Raw genomic sequence first — 14,346 nt, 5'->3', positions numbered from 1 at the left:
TCTGAGATGGATCAAAAGTTCTCAGAGAGATGAGATTTTAATGTACTTCCACCAGCATGTTTGGTAAGCACCATGTACTTTAAGTAAGAGTTGGGTCTAAGCCATGTCAGAACCAAGCTCATTGCTCCAGCCTGTTGTGAGTCACTGCTCCAGCCTGAGGCTGAAGAGTAGATTTGGTTCCTGTTAGTATGATTGCTCATTCACATGATACAGAGAGGTTGTTAATGGCAGAGGCTGGGCTTAGCCTGACCAGTGGATATCCTGAATGCAGCTCTTAGCAAGAAGGAAGGTTGACAGCATTTCTCTGGTTGAGTCACCAACCCTGGATGTGTTTAATAAAATGGTAGATGAGGTGCTCAGGGATATGGATTAGCTTAGGACAGGAACGGTTGGACTCGATGATCTCAAAGGTCTTTTCCAACCCTGTGATTCTGTGATCTACAGCACAAAGAAAAAAGCCAACTTAAGGTTGAGATCTGCTGTGCAAACAAAGGGAAGACTTCAGAGTGTAATGAAGAAAGGTCATCTATAATCATCCAGATTGGCTATACCTTGAATTCTAGAATCACAGACTGGTTTGGGTGGGAAGGGACCTTCAAAGCCCATCTAGTTCCAACCCCCGTCATGGGCAGGGACACCCTCCACTAGCCCAGGGTGCCCAAAGCCCCATCCAACCTGGCCTTGAACCCTGCCAGGGATCCAGGGGCAGCCACAGCTTCTCTGGGCACCCTGTGCCAGGGCCTCAGCACCCTCACAGGGAAGGATTTCTTCCTAATATTTAATCTAAATCTCCCTTCTTTTTAGAGTAAAACCATTCCACCTTGTCCTGGCTCTCCATGCCATCATAACCATTCCCCTCTCCAGCTTTGTGTAGGCCCCTTTAGGGACTGGAAGGCTGTTGTAAGGTCTGAACCCTGAGGAACACCACTCATCTTAGTACTAGGATACTTTCCCAATTCTTGTAACACAAAAAAAGGAAGATCTGCATTGACTTTATTAGGACCTGGATCTCACCCAAGATGAAGAAGAATTTTTCTGTTAGGAAAAAGCCCCACTCAGAGTGAGTGTTAGACAACTCTACTTTTCCCTCCACAGAGAAGTGTGGGAATGGATGGATGATTTAAACACATCTGTTCAGATGAGTGGTAGATATGAAGGAGTCAACTCACAAGGGTGCTTGCAATGAATTACACTGTTGTACTTTTCCTTTGTCCATTAGGATCACAGCAGAATGCAAAAATAGCAAAAAATCCCAACAAACCAGCCAAAGAAACCCAAGTCAGTAGCCATGTGACACTGAGTGTCCCAAACTAGAGGCAGGAGGGGAACAGAAGAATTGGCTGCAGTTTTTCAACAGCCATGGGACGACTCTGTCACGGCCCAGTAGCTGACTTGACTATTCATAAGACAGCAAAAGCCAGGAAGAAATTGTTTGTTTGATTTATTTTTCAAAACCTGGAGGTCATGAAACACTTCAGTTGAGGTCTTTTTCCCCACCTAGTGCCTCCTCTACCCTACATCACCTTAAAGCCTTCAATCCCAGGCTGTGATAGAGCCTGTGTAGGAGCAGCTCCCCTACGAAGAGAGGCTGAGGGAGCTGGGCTGGTTCAGCCTGGAGAAGAGAAGGCTGAAGGGGGACTTTATTGCAGCCTTTCAGTCCCTGAAGGGAGCAGAGAAACAGGAGGGGAATCAGCTTTTTAAAAGGATAGATAATGGCAGGACAAGGGGGATGGAGTGAAGCTGAAGGAGGGAAGGGTTAGATGAGATATGAGGGGGAAGTTCTTTAGAGTGGTGAGGTGCTGGAACAGGCTGCCCAGAGAGGTGGTGGGTGCCCCATCCTTGGGGGTGTTCAAGACCAGGTTGGATGGGTCCCTGAGCAACCTTGTGTAGCTCCAGGCCTGGAGGTTGGTGTCCCTGCCTGTGGCAGGGGGTTGGAACTCTGTGATCCTTGGGGATCCTTCCAACCCAGTCCATCCTATGATTCTATGATCTGCTCAGCGACCCTATTGCATACAGCTCTGCTTTCCTCTCTCTGTATGCTCTGTGCTGCTTTGAAATCTGTATTCATGTGATAAAAATATTTTGTGGGGTGGGGTTTTTTTTTTGGTTAATAATGAGAAATAAACACTGCTGGTAACAACAGGAAGTTCTTTGCTGTTCTGTTGCGTTCTCTATGTTATGTGTTGGTGGTCCAGCTCTGAGCATCCATCTGCAGCACACTGCTTGTGTCATTAATAGCAGTACAGCATCTGCCACTAATTTTAATAATGACATCAGCATTAGTAGCATCAGACAGTGGTTAAGAGGGGAAAAAAAAACAGCATACAGTAGCAAATATTTTGTTTCCTGCTGTAGAGCACTGGCAGCCAGATGTGAGTTGTAGAAAGCTGTTCCCTGTTTGCTGGTGCTTTTCTGTTTCTGTGGTTTTCTGTCTGAACAGCAAAGTCTGAAACAAAAAAGGGGGAAAAAAAAGTGATTTCCAGTGTTGTGTGTTCCTTCAAAGCATCCACGATGCTCTTTTCCAGGAGCACCCACTCTTTTCAAGCAAGAGCTCCAAAATGAAGAGGCAAAAGAAGGAAAGCAAGTCAAGCTGACCTGCGAGCTCAGCAAACCCGATGCCCCAGTGAAATGGATGAAGGGAGACACTGTCCTCTATGCCAGTGAGAAGTATGAATTTAAGCAGCATGGTACTGTGGCAGAGCTCATTATTCGAGATGTCAAGCCAGTAGATGCTGGGGACTATACCTGCAGCACTGGGGAGCAGAAGACCACCGCTCGGGTGAAAGTAAACGGTAGGCAGAGTTAGATGTTGCTACAGTTTCTTAATGCATTGCTTGGTAGATCTTCTATGTTAAAAATAAATCATTTAAATAGATAACTTAATACTTTTTTTATGGCAGTGCCATCTGCACTCCCACAAGTAAAATATAAAGGTAATATTTCCTGCTCATAAGCACCTGTACTCATTGCATTCATGGCATCTCGTGTTGTGCATCTGGAATTTTAAACCTGTAACTTCCCCACTGAGCAAAAAACCCACAACTAAGTGCAGAGGGTTCATGTTCTACACACTGTGTGCCATAATTCCTGACTCGCCAGCTATTTTACATGGCTGGTATGAAGGCTGGAGTTAGAGATGGAGATGAGCAGCACTGGAGCATAAGAACATGAAAATATAAGCTCAGTCTCTGGCAAATTGCAGATGTCTAGGCCCCCCCCATTCCCCAAAACATCCTTTTCAAAGGCTCTCAGGTGCTATCTCCACTCCTCAATGTCCTTAAACGAATAAAGAATCACAGAATCACTAGGTTGGAAAGACCTTAGAGATCACTGAGTCCAACTGTACCTGTCCTCTACTAAATGATACCTCTTGAGGCAATTCCCCCTCATCCCATCACCTGTCACTTGGCTGAAGAGACCACCACCCACCTCTCTACAACCTCCCTTCATGTAACTGTAGGCATTGATAAGGTCTCCCCTCAGCCTCCTCTTCTCCAGGCTGAACACCCCCAGCTCCCTCAGCTGCTCCTCAGAGGATTTGCCCTCCAGCCCCTTCCCCAGCCTGGTTGCCCTTTTCTGGACTCACTCCAGGACCTCAATGCCCTTCTTGTAGTGAGGGGCCCAGAACTGAACCCAGCACTTGAGGTGCGGCTTCACCAATGCCCAGTACAGGGGCACAATCCCTTGCCCTGGAAGTGATACAGAGCCTTTGGTAGTATAGCAAAAGTGGTGTGTGCTGGAGCAGAAGGCAGGAGAGATGCAAGGCGTGAATACTGCCTCAGAGCCCTGCAGCAGCAGCAGAGAATTCATTAGGTGAGGAATCACAGAATCGAAGATTGCAAGGTTGGAAAAGATCTTTAAGATCAAGTCCAACCATTCCCATCCTGTGCTAAATCATATCTCTAAGGACTTCATCTACCCTTTTTTAAAACACATGCAGGGATGGTGACTCAACCCCCTCCCTGGGCAGCCTGTTCCAGCCCCTGACAACTCTTTCAGTGACAAATGTTTTCCTAACATCCAATCTGACCCTCCCTGGTGCAGCTTGAGGCCATTTACCCTGGTCTTAGGATGCCCAGAGGCTGCTAAAGGGGTCCTTATGAAAGATGAGGAGAACTTCCCCCATACTCCTGGGAATTTGCAGTGAGATGATACCATCCATGGGAGAGATTTCCTCTGGCTCCCAAGCAGAATCACTTTGATGTCATTCATCCAAGGGAGGCTCTAGAACTGCTCTGCTCATTTGGAAGAGGACTGGGTTTCAGAGGTGACCAGTATTGTGGGGCACTTGTTATACAGCAGTTGGAGATGAGCTGTCCTTACCCCTGGTTCTGTGTTCTAGCTGTGCCTGTCCTTTTTAAACAAGCCCTGGAGAACAAGGAGGTGCAAGAGGGGAAATCTGTTTCCTTGTGCTGTGAACTCACAAAAGCCGATGCCACCGTGGTGTGGAAGAAGGGAGAAGCCACTCTCCAGGCAAGTGCCAAATATGAAATGAAGCAGAAGGGGACAGTGGCAGAGCTGGTGATTCATAATTCAGAACCAGAAGATGCAGGAAGATACATCTGTGACACTGGAGACCAGCAGACCACAGCCCAAGTCAAAATCCATGGTAGGAATGAGCCGCCTGCTTGTGACCATTTGTTGTTGTTCTTGCCATGGTCCTGCTAGCTCCTGCACCTTTATCATGAGCATTCTGGGAGAAAAAATAAGGGATCAGGATGAACAAAAGCAGCTCTGTTGTGTTCTCTGTTTTCTAAGACAACAGCTTCATGCTAAAACACAGGAATCAAATGTACCTGATAAGTCATTTTTCCTTGTCTCTGAAATAACTGTTGTGCTTTGTGCTCTGGACAGGGATGCTTGTCTGAGCTCTAAGCTGGAAGGTAAGAAGGGCCTCAGCTGCCTGTTTTGTTAAAGATTATGTCATCCTCTTCTGTAATTTCTCAGCAAGTTTTCCACACATCTTTTGGAGAGCAGAAGGGTAATTAATTGCCTTGATAGTCTAGTCATGGGGAAATGATTGGTTTGCTTGTATTTCCTTCTGAATTCGTGGTGTGCTATCATAAAAGCAAGTAGAGTCTTGGAAGTGTGGGTAGGTCCCACAAATTCCAGGAGAATTTGTTTTGGTTTTAAGTCCCATATCAGGTCACCAGTTGGTAATGATGCTCCTAAAGTAAAATGCAAATGCTTCATTCCTTAGCTGTCTCTGCACTCATCAAAGAAGAGCTGAAGAGCGTGGAAGCTGTGGAAGGTGGGACAGCCACCCTACAATGCCAGCTGAGCAAAGAGGCCCCTGTGGAGTGGAGGAAGGGGCAGACTCTTCTCCGGCCAAGTAACAAGTACAGGATGAGGCAGGAGGGCACAATGGCTGAGCTGCTGATCCACAATCTGGACCTAAAGGATGCTGGAGACTATACATGTGTAGTGGGGAGCCAAAAAACCACAGCAACCTTAGCAGTGAATGGTAAAAGCCCAGAAATAACCTGTGAAATGCTGGAACGTTTTTGTCCATCTTTTCCCTCCTCCTCTGTACACTCCCTCACAGCTCTGACCTTTCTGTCCTGCTCCTACTTTTTCCATCCTTCCACGTTTTCCTGTTGCCCTGTCACACCTTTCCTCCATCTCCATCCACTACCAGCTTTTATTATGCCTGGTGTTCTCTGTGTGTGTGTGTTGTGTTGTCTTCTTCTCACCTTTCCTCTGGGGAAGGGTGCTGGTCTGCATGTGTGTTTTCCTGAGTTAGCATGGAAACGTTAAGATTCCTTGGGATTTTCTGTAAAGGAGGGTTCATCTCCTTTAGTGATGAGGTTGAGTTTGTCACCTGCTTGATCCCTGTTGAGATCAAGCAGAGATTTATATAGATAGATATATTTTTTTACCAGCCACACAAAAATAAAGGCAGGACGTGCCTGGGGATGAGGGTGTTGGAATAAGGCTTGGGTAGTCATCTGATAAATCATGACACAGCCTCTGACCAGAGATCTGGGCAGGGTCTGGGGTTGCAATCCCTTTTCATTCTGCATCTCTTAGCCCTGCCAGTCCGTTTCAAAAAGGAGCTGAAGAATGAAGAAGCCACCGAGAGCGGGACGGCCACGCTGCAGTGTGAGCTGAGCCAGGCAGTTGGCTCAGTTGAGTGGAGGAAGGATGGGAAGGTGCTGGTGCCAAATGGCAAATACAAAATGAGGAGGGAAGGGCGTTTTGCAGAGCTGGTGATCCAAGACCTGGACTTGGCAGATGCTGGGAGCTATTCCTGCGTGTGTGGAGATCAGAAGACAACAGCTACTTTGAGAGTGAATGGTAAATGTTCTCACCATGTTTCTCATGAGGCCCCAAATGTATCATGTGTAACAGTGTTTGCTGGTCATTCCAAGCTTGGTCAGTGGGATTTCTTCCTGGTCTATGTATGGTTCCCATCCTCCCTTGCCTTGCTGATTGAATTTTCTGTTTCCCTTCTCTCTCTCTCCTCTCTCTCATTTGATGCCCTCTTCATCTGCTAATTGTCTTCTTAGGTGCTATGTTCAAATGACAAGAGAATATTCCCTTCTGCATTATTTTTTCCCCTTTGTAACAGCATGGCTATGTTGTATTGTTTTCTCTATTTTCTTTCTCTCTATTCTAAAGGTTTTACCCCTTTTTCAACTATAGGTAGTGCATTTTTTGGTTAAATATACACACTGCAGCCCAGTAGCTCGCAGCAGAGCCCAGCTCATTTCGATCTAGTGCTGATTCCTTCTCTGTTGGTATTGCATCCTTCAGCCTTGCCTATCCTCTTCCAAGAAGAAATGTTGAACAAGGAAGCTACAGAGGGGGAGGCAGTCACTTTGCACTGTAAACTGAGCAAATCGGCACCGGTCGAGTGGAGAAAGGGAAGTGTGGTCCTCAAGCCAAGTGAAAAATACCAAATAGAGCAGGAAGGTCCCTTTGTGGAACTGGTGATCCGTGATCTGGATTTGGCAGACGCTGGCGATTACACCTGTGTGTGTGGAGACCAACAGACTACGGCTGCCCTGACAGTAAATGGTAAAAAGGATTTCTCAGCACGTGTCCCAAGTGATCCTGTATCATTCCAAGACTGCTTCCTTTTCTTCTCCTGTTTCACCTGGTCTATGTATGGTTCCCATCCTCCCTCCCTGCCTTGCTGATTGAATTTTCTGTTTCCCTTCTCTCTCTCTCTCCTCTCTCTCCTTTCATTTGATGCCCTCTTCATCTGCTAATTGTCTTCCCTAGGTGCTACGTTCAAATGACAAGTGAGGTACAGGTCCCCAACTCAACACAGTCCCCCTAGTCCAGCATAGGTGCTTGTTTAAAAGTTTTGACAGAGGGATTGACCAAGAAGTTGGAATAATATTTCCTTTTTGTAGCTTTAGAGTGCTGCAGTTGTTGCTCCTAAGAGGATCAAGTTTTCGTCAGGGTGTGATGCTACAGAAGGATTATCTTCATGGAAAATACCTTTTTAATGCTCCTTTTTAATTCCCAGCCCCCCCCTTTTTTTTTTTTTTGGCTAATTTTAGCTTAAACCTTCCAAACCATATACTTTATCTCTGCAGAAAGCTGACAGCTTGTTTGTAACTGCTCTGTTTTAAGGGGCCCTATTTATAAAGCCACTGGCAGTGCCATGAATCAGGCACTTCTGTAGAGCTGCTGCTCTTGTCAAAGGGAATGAAATACTTTGAGTTGTGTTTTGAAATACGGCCTCTAATGTTACCCCTTTGATTTTATGGTGTGTAAAGTAAAGGATAGATGGCTTGTCAGCTGATTTTGCAGATAAGGCTGTCTTTTAAAGCAAGTTTTAAAGTGTTAGGGCAAAAAACAATTAAAAACCAGATGGAAATGTTGGAGAAAAAAAATCCTGGAGTGTGAAGTGGTTCAGATTCAGGGAGATGATAAAGGGAGTGAGTAGATGGTGGGTCAGGCTTTCCCAGCTTTGATGCTGTGTCTATATTGCATTTACTCTGCAGTCCTGCCCACTCTTTTCACCAAAGAACTGACAGATGAAGAAGCCACAGAAGGTAAAAGTGTCTCTCTGCGCTGTGAGCTGAACAAGGCTGCTGCTAGCGTGGAGTGGAAGAAGGGATTCAAGACCCTCAGGCCCAGTGACAAGTACAATATGAAGAGAGAAGGTGTTGCTGCTGAGCTTGTCATCCAAAATCTAGACACGACGGACGCTGGGAATTATTCCTGTGTGTGTGGAGACCAGCAGACTATGGCAGTTTTAACAGTCCATGGTAAAAAACACAAAGCAAGGCAGACACTAACAGCAGCTCTCCTGTTTTCTCTGTTCTCTGGGACAGACACCTGGTACCCTGCCTTCTCCCTTCCTTCTGCCAAGCCCTTATTCACAGCTCACTGATGCCAATGAAGTCATCCCATTGACGTCAGCGCAGCCGGGGCACGTGGCACAAGATGGGATGAGAAACATAGAGGCAACCCCAATTGCTGCTACTGTTTTAATTAGGATCCATCATTTTGCTTTCCCCTTTGAAAGCTCCTTTATTAAACTTTGACTTCCCTCCAAGGGACTCTGATTTGAACGTTTCAGGAAATTCCCAAAGGCTAGGTTATTCCCTGGAATCTTAATCCCATGCTCCATTCTCAGTACACTGTTGTGCTTTTATACACAGAGGCTGGTTATCACTGTATTCAGTTACTCTCCATCATAAAGAGAGCCCAAACCATCTAAGGGAGGACCATTCCCAGGGAGAACTTTGATTTTTACTGCAACTGACATATTTGAAAGGATATGTCAGTTCAGGTGAAAACATTTGTTTTCCTACCATGTATTGAAATGAATAATGAATAATTTCATTTCAAACTGACACTTAGGATGAAACACCAGTGTTTCATTTTCTTAATGGGCGGTGACTTTTCATTTGCTTAAGCATGTGAAAATAGAGCAAACAACCTCCCATTATGGTCCAAAAAGAAATCATATGAGAAAACCAATTTTTTTCCCCAGGAATTTCAAATCAGTTTTTATTCTTTTTGCTTGAAATTTCAAAGGAAAAAAAAAATTGTGTTTTCTACTTCTGTCTGTATTGATTTGTAACTGTGAGTAATCTCTATGGATTACTGCAAGCATTGAGTCCTTTCCTGGTGATGGCATTTCTTTCCTCATACTGATTCATGGAGACTACTGACAATCTGTTTTCTTGTGTGATAAATCAGTTCAGGATGAGAGGGAAAAGGAAAATTAAACAGCACTGGTTAGTTTTAACTCCTTGGAGGGTTACATCTCACTGCTCATGTTGCTGTCCTTCAGCTTTGCCTGCATTTTTCAAAGAAGGATTGAAGAACAGAGAAGCCACGGATGGTGCAACAGCCACTCTGCACTGCGAGCTGAGCAAGGTCGGTGTCCCAGTGGAGTGGAGAAAAGGTGACAAGATGCTCAAACCAAGTGATAAGTATCGGATGAGACAAGAAGATACCACTGCAGAGCTCTTGATCCGAGACCTGGAGGTAGAAGATACAGGGGAATATACCTGTGTGTGTGGAGATCAGAAGACCTCGGCTGTCTTGACAGTCCATGGTAAAATAGCCGTGCTCCATTCTGATAGCATTATCTCAGGGGCATCCCTTATCTCTCAGAGGTTTCTTTCCCACTTGCTTTGATGTTTTGATTCTGCAGCACTCTCTTGGCTTGTGGGCTGTGTTTCATCCCATCTCCTGCTGTCTGTCAGTTTGAAAATGGTGGCCTTATAGAAGAGTTGTGAGAACTTCTCATCTTAGTCCTCACTTCTTAAAAGTGACAAAGGCACCTGCATGCAAGGCCACAAGTGAGCAGAACTCCAGCAGTGAGATTGCTCTCAGATTATATCTCACTGATGTCGGTGGGTTTTGGCATTTAGCTTGGAGGAATGTTCTTTACAAGTGTTGGGCTCAGTGAGTGAGGTTTTCCCAGTCATCAATGAATGACTGTCCTCTCATTTGATAGACTTAAGGTTGAAAAACCTAAAACAATTATTCTGCAGATCCTGATTTAGGGAGTAATGAGACAAATTTTGTTCCTGTCTCTACCATGGGGAAGAGCAACAAGCTCTGGTTGCCCCTCCAGCAGAGGCAGCTGATGCTTAGTTCCTATAGAGGAAGGAATAGTTTAAATCTGAGATACGTCTTAAGGATAAGATGCTTCCAAGGACAGGGAAAAACTGTAGAGGCAAAACTGTTTTCTCAGATCTTCTGTATGCTTTTACTTCCTCTTTTTTCTCCCAGCTCCTCTCCTCTGAGCTGGGACTTTCTTCCCTTGCAAGTCCCTTCCTTTTCAGTTTGGTGGAACACCTCAAAGCAGCTTGCTGAGTGCTGCTAAAAAAAGAGCCTGTATTCCTACTATTAGAGCCATTATGTTCTTAGAAATTATGGCCCAAAGGTGCACATGAAGTTATAGTACACATTTTCTTCTGTTTCTGTCCTGTGTTGGGAAAGGTAGACAGCCAGCCAGCAGTGCCATTGTCCAGGGTGATGACTTTCAATCAGAAGCCAGGTCATTAGCTATTCCAATCTGAAATCACCTATCTTAAACATCAGAGAGGACTTCTGGAATCAACTGGGAGGTGGTGCATGTGCTGGGTAACTCAGCATTAGAAGCAGGTCAGGGTGGCAGTTATACCTGTGAGACCCGGCAGTAGTATTCTAATAGATGCAGTTTTCAAGACTATATGATTTGTTTTCCTGTAATAGTGAAGGACTGGGCTCAGGACCTAGTCCTAAGTTCCTCAAGGTCTGGTTAATGGTTTTGATGTACTCTGTGTTTGTATTACATCCCATAGCTCTGCCTGCACTGTTCAAAAAGGAACTTGTCGATACAGAAGCCACAGAAAACGGGACGGCTGTTCTGCAGTGTGAGCTAACTAAAACCACTCCAGTGGAGTGGAGGAAAGGGCAAAAGGTGCTCAAGCCTAGTGAGAAGTACAAAATGAGACTGAAGGATACCGTTGCTGAGCTGACAATCCATAGCCTGGAAGAAGAAGATGCAGGAGATTACACGTGTGTGTGTGGAGACAAGATGACCACTGCATCCCTGACAGTGCATGGTAAAATGCATAAGCTTAATAGGGATTTTCTGCTTTGTCATCTGTGACCTCATGCAGGATCACAAGCTGGTCTTGATCCCATCTATTATTTTGCGTTTTTATGACAGCTGTATCAACCACTGGGAGTATCTTTTACTGGAAGTTCTCTTAGGATTGAGAAATAGCACCATACAGTCTTTTCTGTCCCTGTTCTTTCATGTTAATGAAACTTGGAGGCAGATAATGAAGACCTTGGTAAAGTTGTAATACACTTTCGAAGTCAAAATACTTTCAGCATTTCCATTAATTAATTTCTCCAGGCATATCACTGAGATTTCTCTTGTTTCTCTTGCCTGGGACAGAAGGTGCTCTGTTATGATAATAAATGAAAAGGCAGGTGAGAAAGACACACTGCAGCCTGGAAATTAGAAAAAAACAGGTATTTCTCATTTTAACTATTCATCTAATGGTAAGAGAGAGCTGTGCCTATGTCCCTGGAAGCTTGGAGTTATCTTTCTGTTATTTATATCTTAAAACTACTTTACTTGCTGGTGCTGAAGTCATAGTTTTACAACCCTGATTTATAAATCAGTTCTGATGTGCTGAATGTGGTGTGCTGCAAAGCATAAGGCAGGGATGCCCCTGAAGTCATCATTGCCCCCTCAGTTACTGTTTATTCTAGAGCCTGTAGAGATTAAAGGGTTTTTAACCCAGTGGAGCAGTCATGAGACAGTATCTCCTCAGTTTTAAAGTGCTCTCTCTTCACCTGTGATCCTTCAGCCCTTCCTCCGCGTTTTAAAGAAGAGTTGAAGACCGTGGAAGCCACAGAAAAAGGCACAGCCACTTTCTGCTGTGAGCTGAACAAGCCCTCAGCAGCTGTGGAGTGGAGGAGAGGAGACAGAGCCCTGGAGCCAGATGGCAAGTTCACCATGAGATGTGAGGGCACGGTTGCTGAGCTGGTGATCCGTGACTTGGAGCTGGCAGATGCTGGAGATTACACGTGCTGTTATGGAGATCAGGAAACCACCGCTGCCCTCAAAGTGAATGGTAAAAGAGAAAAGTTCAAAGAAATCTCTAACAAATTTCAGTGGCTTATTTTCAACCAGCTAGGGATTTTTTAGGAGGCTGGTAGGGTGAACTTTGAAATTGCCACCCCATTTCTAATGAATCTAGCAAGCTGTGGTTGGACCTGGGCATAAACACCTGGATGCACTGGTGGTTTTCAGGCACAGATCAGTTGTTAGTTGCAAAAATTTCAGATATTCATCTTGATATTAAGTCTTTGATGCTCAAGTTCAGCCAGTAGCTGTTAAAAAAGGAAAACCATATTACTGTGATGTCCGTTGTAGAGATGTTACAGTCCTGAAGTTGAGAATCTTACAATTTGGTCAGGAGATATTTTTGATGCAGTTTTCAGTGTTTCAGGATAATTTGATGGTCGTGTTCTGCTAGACTTCCATCTGAGGAGAACCCTCATGGAAAATTGAGATCAATGCCTCAGATGTAGTTCCATTTATGAGCTTTTTCATTAAGGATTTGCATTGCAATAGAACTTAGACACTCTAGTTAGGCTTTATTTCCCACCGTGGTAGGCAATACCCAAAGTAATGTAGGGCTCAGTCTTGAGGACTCTGAAGAAACTGAGGCTGGTGTGGTTCTCAATTTCATGCCGTGGATCATGCCATCAAAAAAGCTTATGGATAAGGTGATGGATAAGTTGTTCTTGTGCTATGGATAAGGTGTTCTTCAGCTTCCCAAAGTCACTGGTTTGTGGTTATCCATCCTATTTGATAATCCTACAAGGCTTTTCTTGTCCCATGTGGTTGACAGACCCTAGTTAAATCGTTCCTTGAGTAGCTGCCATGGTCATACATCCTGCTTGTTTTGAACTCCTCAGCCTTGCCTGCACACTTCAAGGGAAAGCTGAAGAATGAAGAAGCCACAGAAGGTGGAACAGCCACGCTACAATGCGAGCTGTCTAGGGCTGCCTCTGTGGAGTGGAAAAAGAAGCACAAAGTGCTCAAATCGAGTGAAAAATACACTATGAGACAGGAGGGGACTACAGCACAACTGCTGATCCACGCATTGGAAGTCAAGGATGCTGGGGAGTACACCTGTGTGTGTGGAGATGAGAAGACTACTGCAGCACTGACAGTGCATGGTAAAGAAAACAGAGATGAGAAAGTGTTGTGAGATGTGTCTCCTGTTTCCTCTGGAAGCCTCAGTACTGACCCACAATGAGTTCTTTCCCTAATTTTGCCATCATTAATTCTGTCAGTAACAGATTTTCTTGGTTTCATTGTGATATTTGCCTAATTCTAACTAGAACTGTAGTTCCATTGATTATACTAACGTTTTCCCTGTGGTCTTCTCCTTGCTCTGGTCAGTGCACGGCTCTACTGGTTTGCACCACACTGAAGGTTGAAGGATTCCATGTGCTTGCATTATTTTTTGGGGTGTGTGCTTTAATTATTTTGACTTGAGCCTGGAGAGATGGAGCAGCAGGAACACATTCATACCTCTTCAAAAGAGTGATCTTGCATTTCAAGTCCATTTGCCAGAGAATTTTAAATAACACAAATAAAACTTGATTGGATGCCACTTTTTAACATAGCTCTGACCAAGGATCTTGTACATTGGTATTATGGTGTTGCAGAATAATCAAAGTTATAGTGTGAGAGCACTTCACAGTCCTCAGTCAAATTAATCTGGTAACTGTCATTTCAAGAGAGGGAGACTTTGTTTCCACTATCAACACAGGAGAGTAGGAAGTAGTTTCAACCATCTTTCTCACCTGGAAATTCAGTATGTCAATGAGTTGGGTTTTTTTTTTAACTGCCCAGACTTTTTCATCTTGTTATTTACCAATAAAACACAGATGGCTTCAGTCTTGAACTTCCAATTTACCCATGGAAAAAACAATTGGAAAGGACCTCTACAGGTCATTCTTGAGCCCCATATCACCTTCATGCCTACCTAGTCTCACTCCAGTGCTGAAGAATTTACATTTCCCTGGACACTGGTTCCACTGCCTAGCCATCAATACTGCCAGAAGGTTCTTCCTAATTTCAACAAACATCTTTCTTGAGCTGTCATAAGTCATCACCTCTTGTCCCATATCCTGCAGAAATGGAGAAATATTTGATATTTTCCTCTCTGTGAAAGATTTGAAAACTTATGTCTCCTTTCTTCACTTTTCTGGACTAAGGACCTTCAATCATTTCATTCTGTCTTCATAGGTCATGTTTTCTAGACTTCAGCTCATCTTTGTTGCTTTATGGACCATCTTCAGTTAATCCTCATCTTTCTAGAAATGTGGTGGCAGAAGAAGACTATAGTA

At 44.5% G+C, this 14,346-nt stretch overlaps 1 protein-coding gene across 1 annotated transcript in view; it reads left to right on the top strand.

Annotated features, from left to right (window-relative positions):
- OBSCN (obscurin, cytoskeletal calmodulin and titin-interacting RhoGEF) overlaps window positions 1-14,346 on the top strand; it is a gene marked incomplete at its 5' end in the record, with an annotated part of 199,183 nt that overhangs the window by 72,402 nt on the left and 112,435 nt on the right. Inside the window, 10 exon segments of the mRNA XM_084260922.1 lie at window positions 2,526-2,792; window positions 4,343-4,609; window positions 5,201-5,464; window positions 6,031-6,297; window positions 6,757-7,020; window positions 7,959-8,225; window positions 9,260-9,526; window positions 10,764-11,027; window positions 11,787-12,053; window positions 12,904-13,167. Coding sequence (XP_084117048.1) covers window positions 2,526-2,792; window positions 4,343-4,609; window positions 5,201-5,464; window positions 6,031-6,297; window positions 6,757-7,020; window positions 7,959-8,225; window positions 9,260-9,526; window positions 10,764-11,027; window positions 11,787-12,053; window positions 12,904-13,167 — 2,658 coding nt within the window.

The sequence above is a fragment of the Gallinula chloropus genome (genome assembly GCF_964237585.1).
Source record: "Gallinula chloropus genome assembly, chromosome: 2".
NCBI classification, from domain to species: domain Eukaryota; kingdom Metazoa; phylum Chordata; class Aves; order Gruiformes; family Rallidae; genus Gallinula; species Gallinula chloropus.
This window is presented reverse-complemented; position numbering and strand designations above follow the sequence as displayed.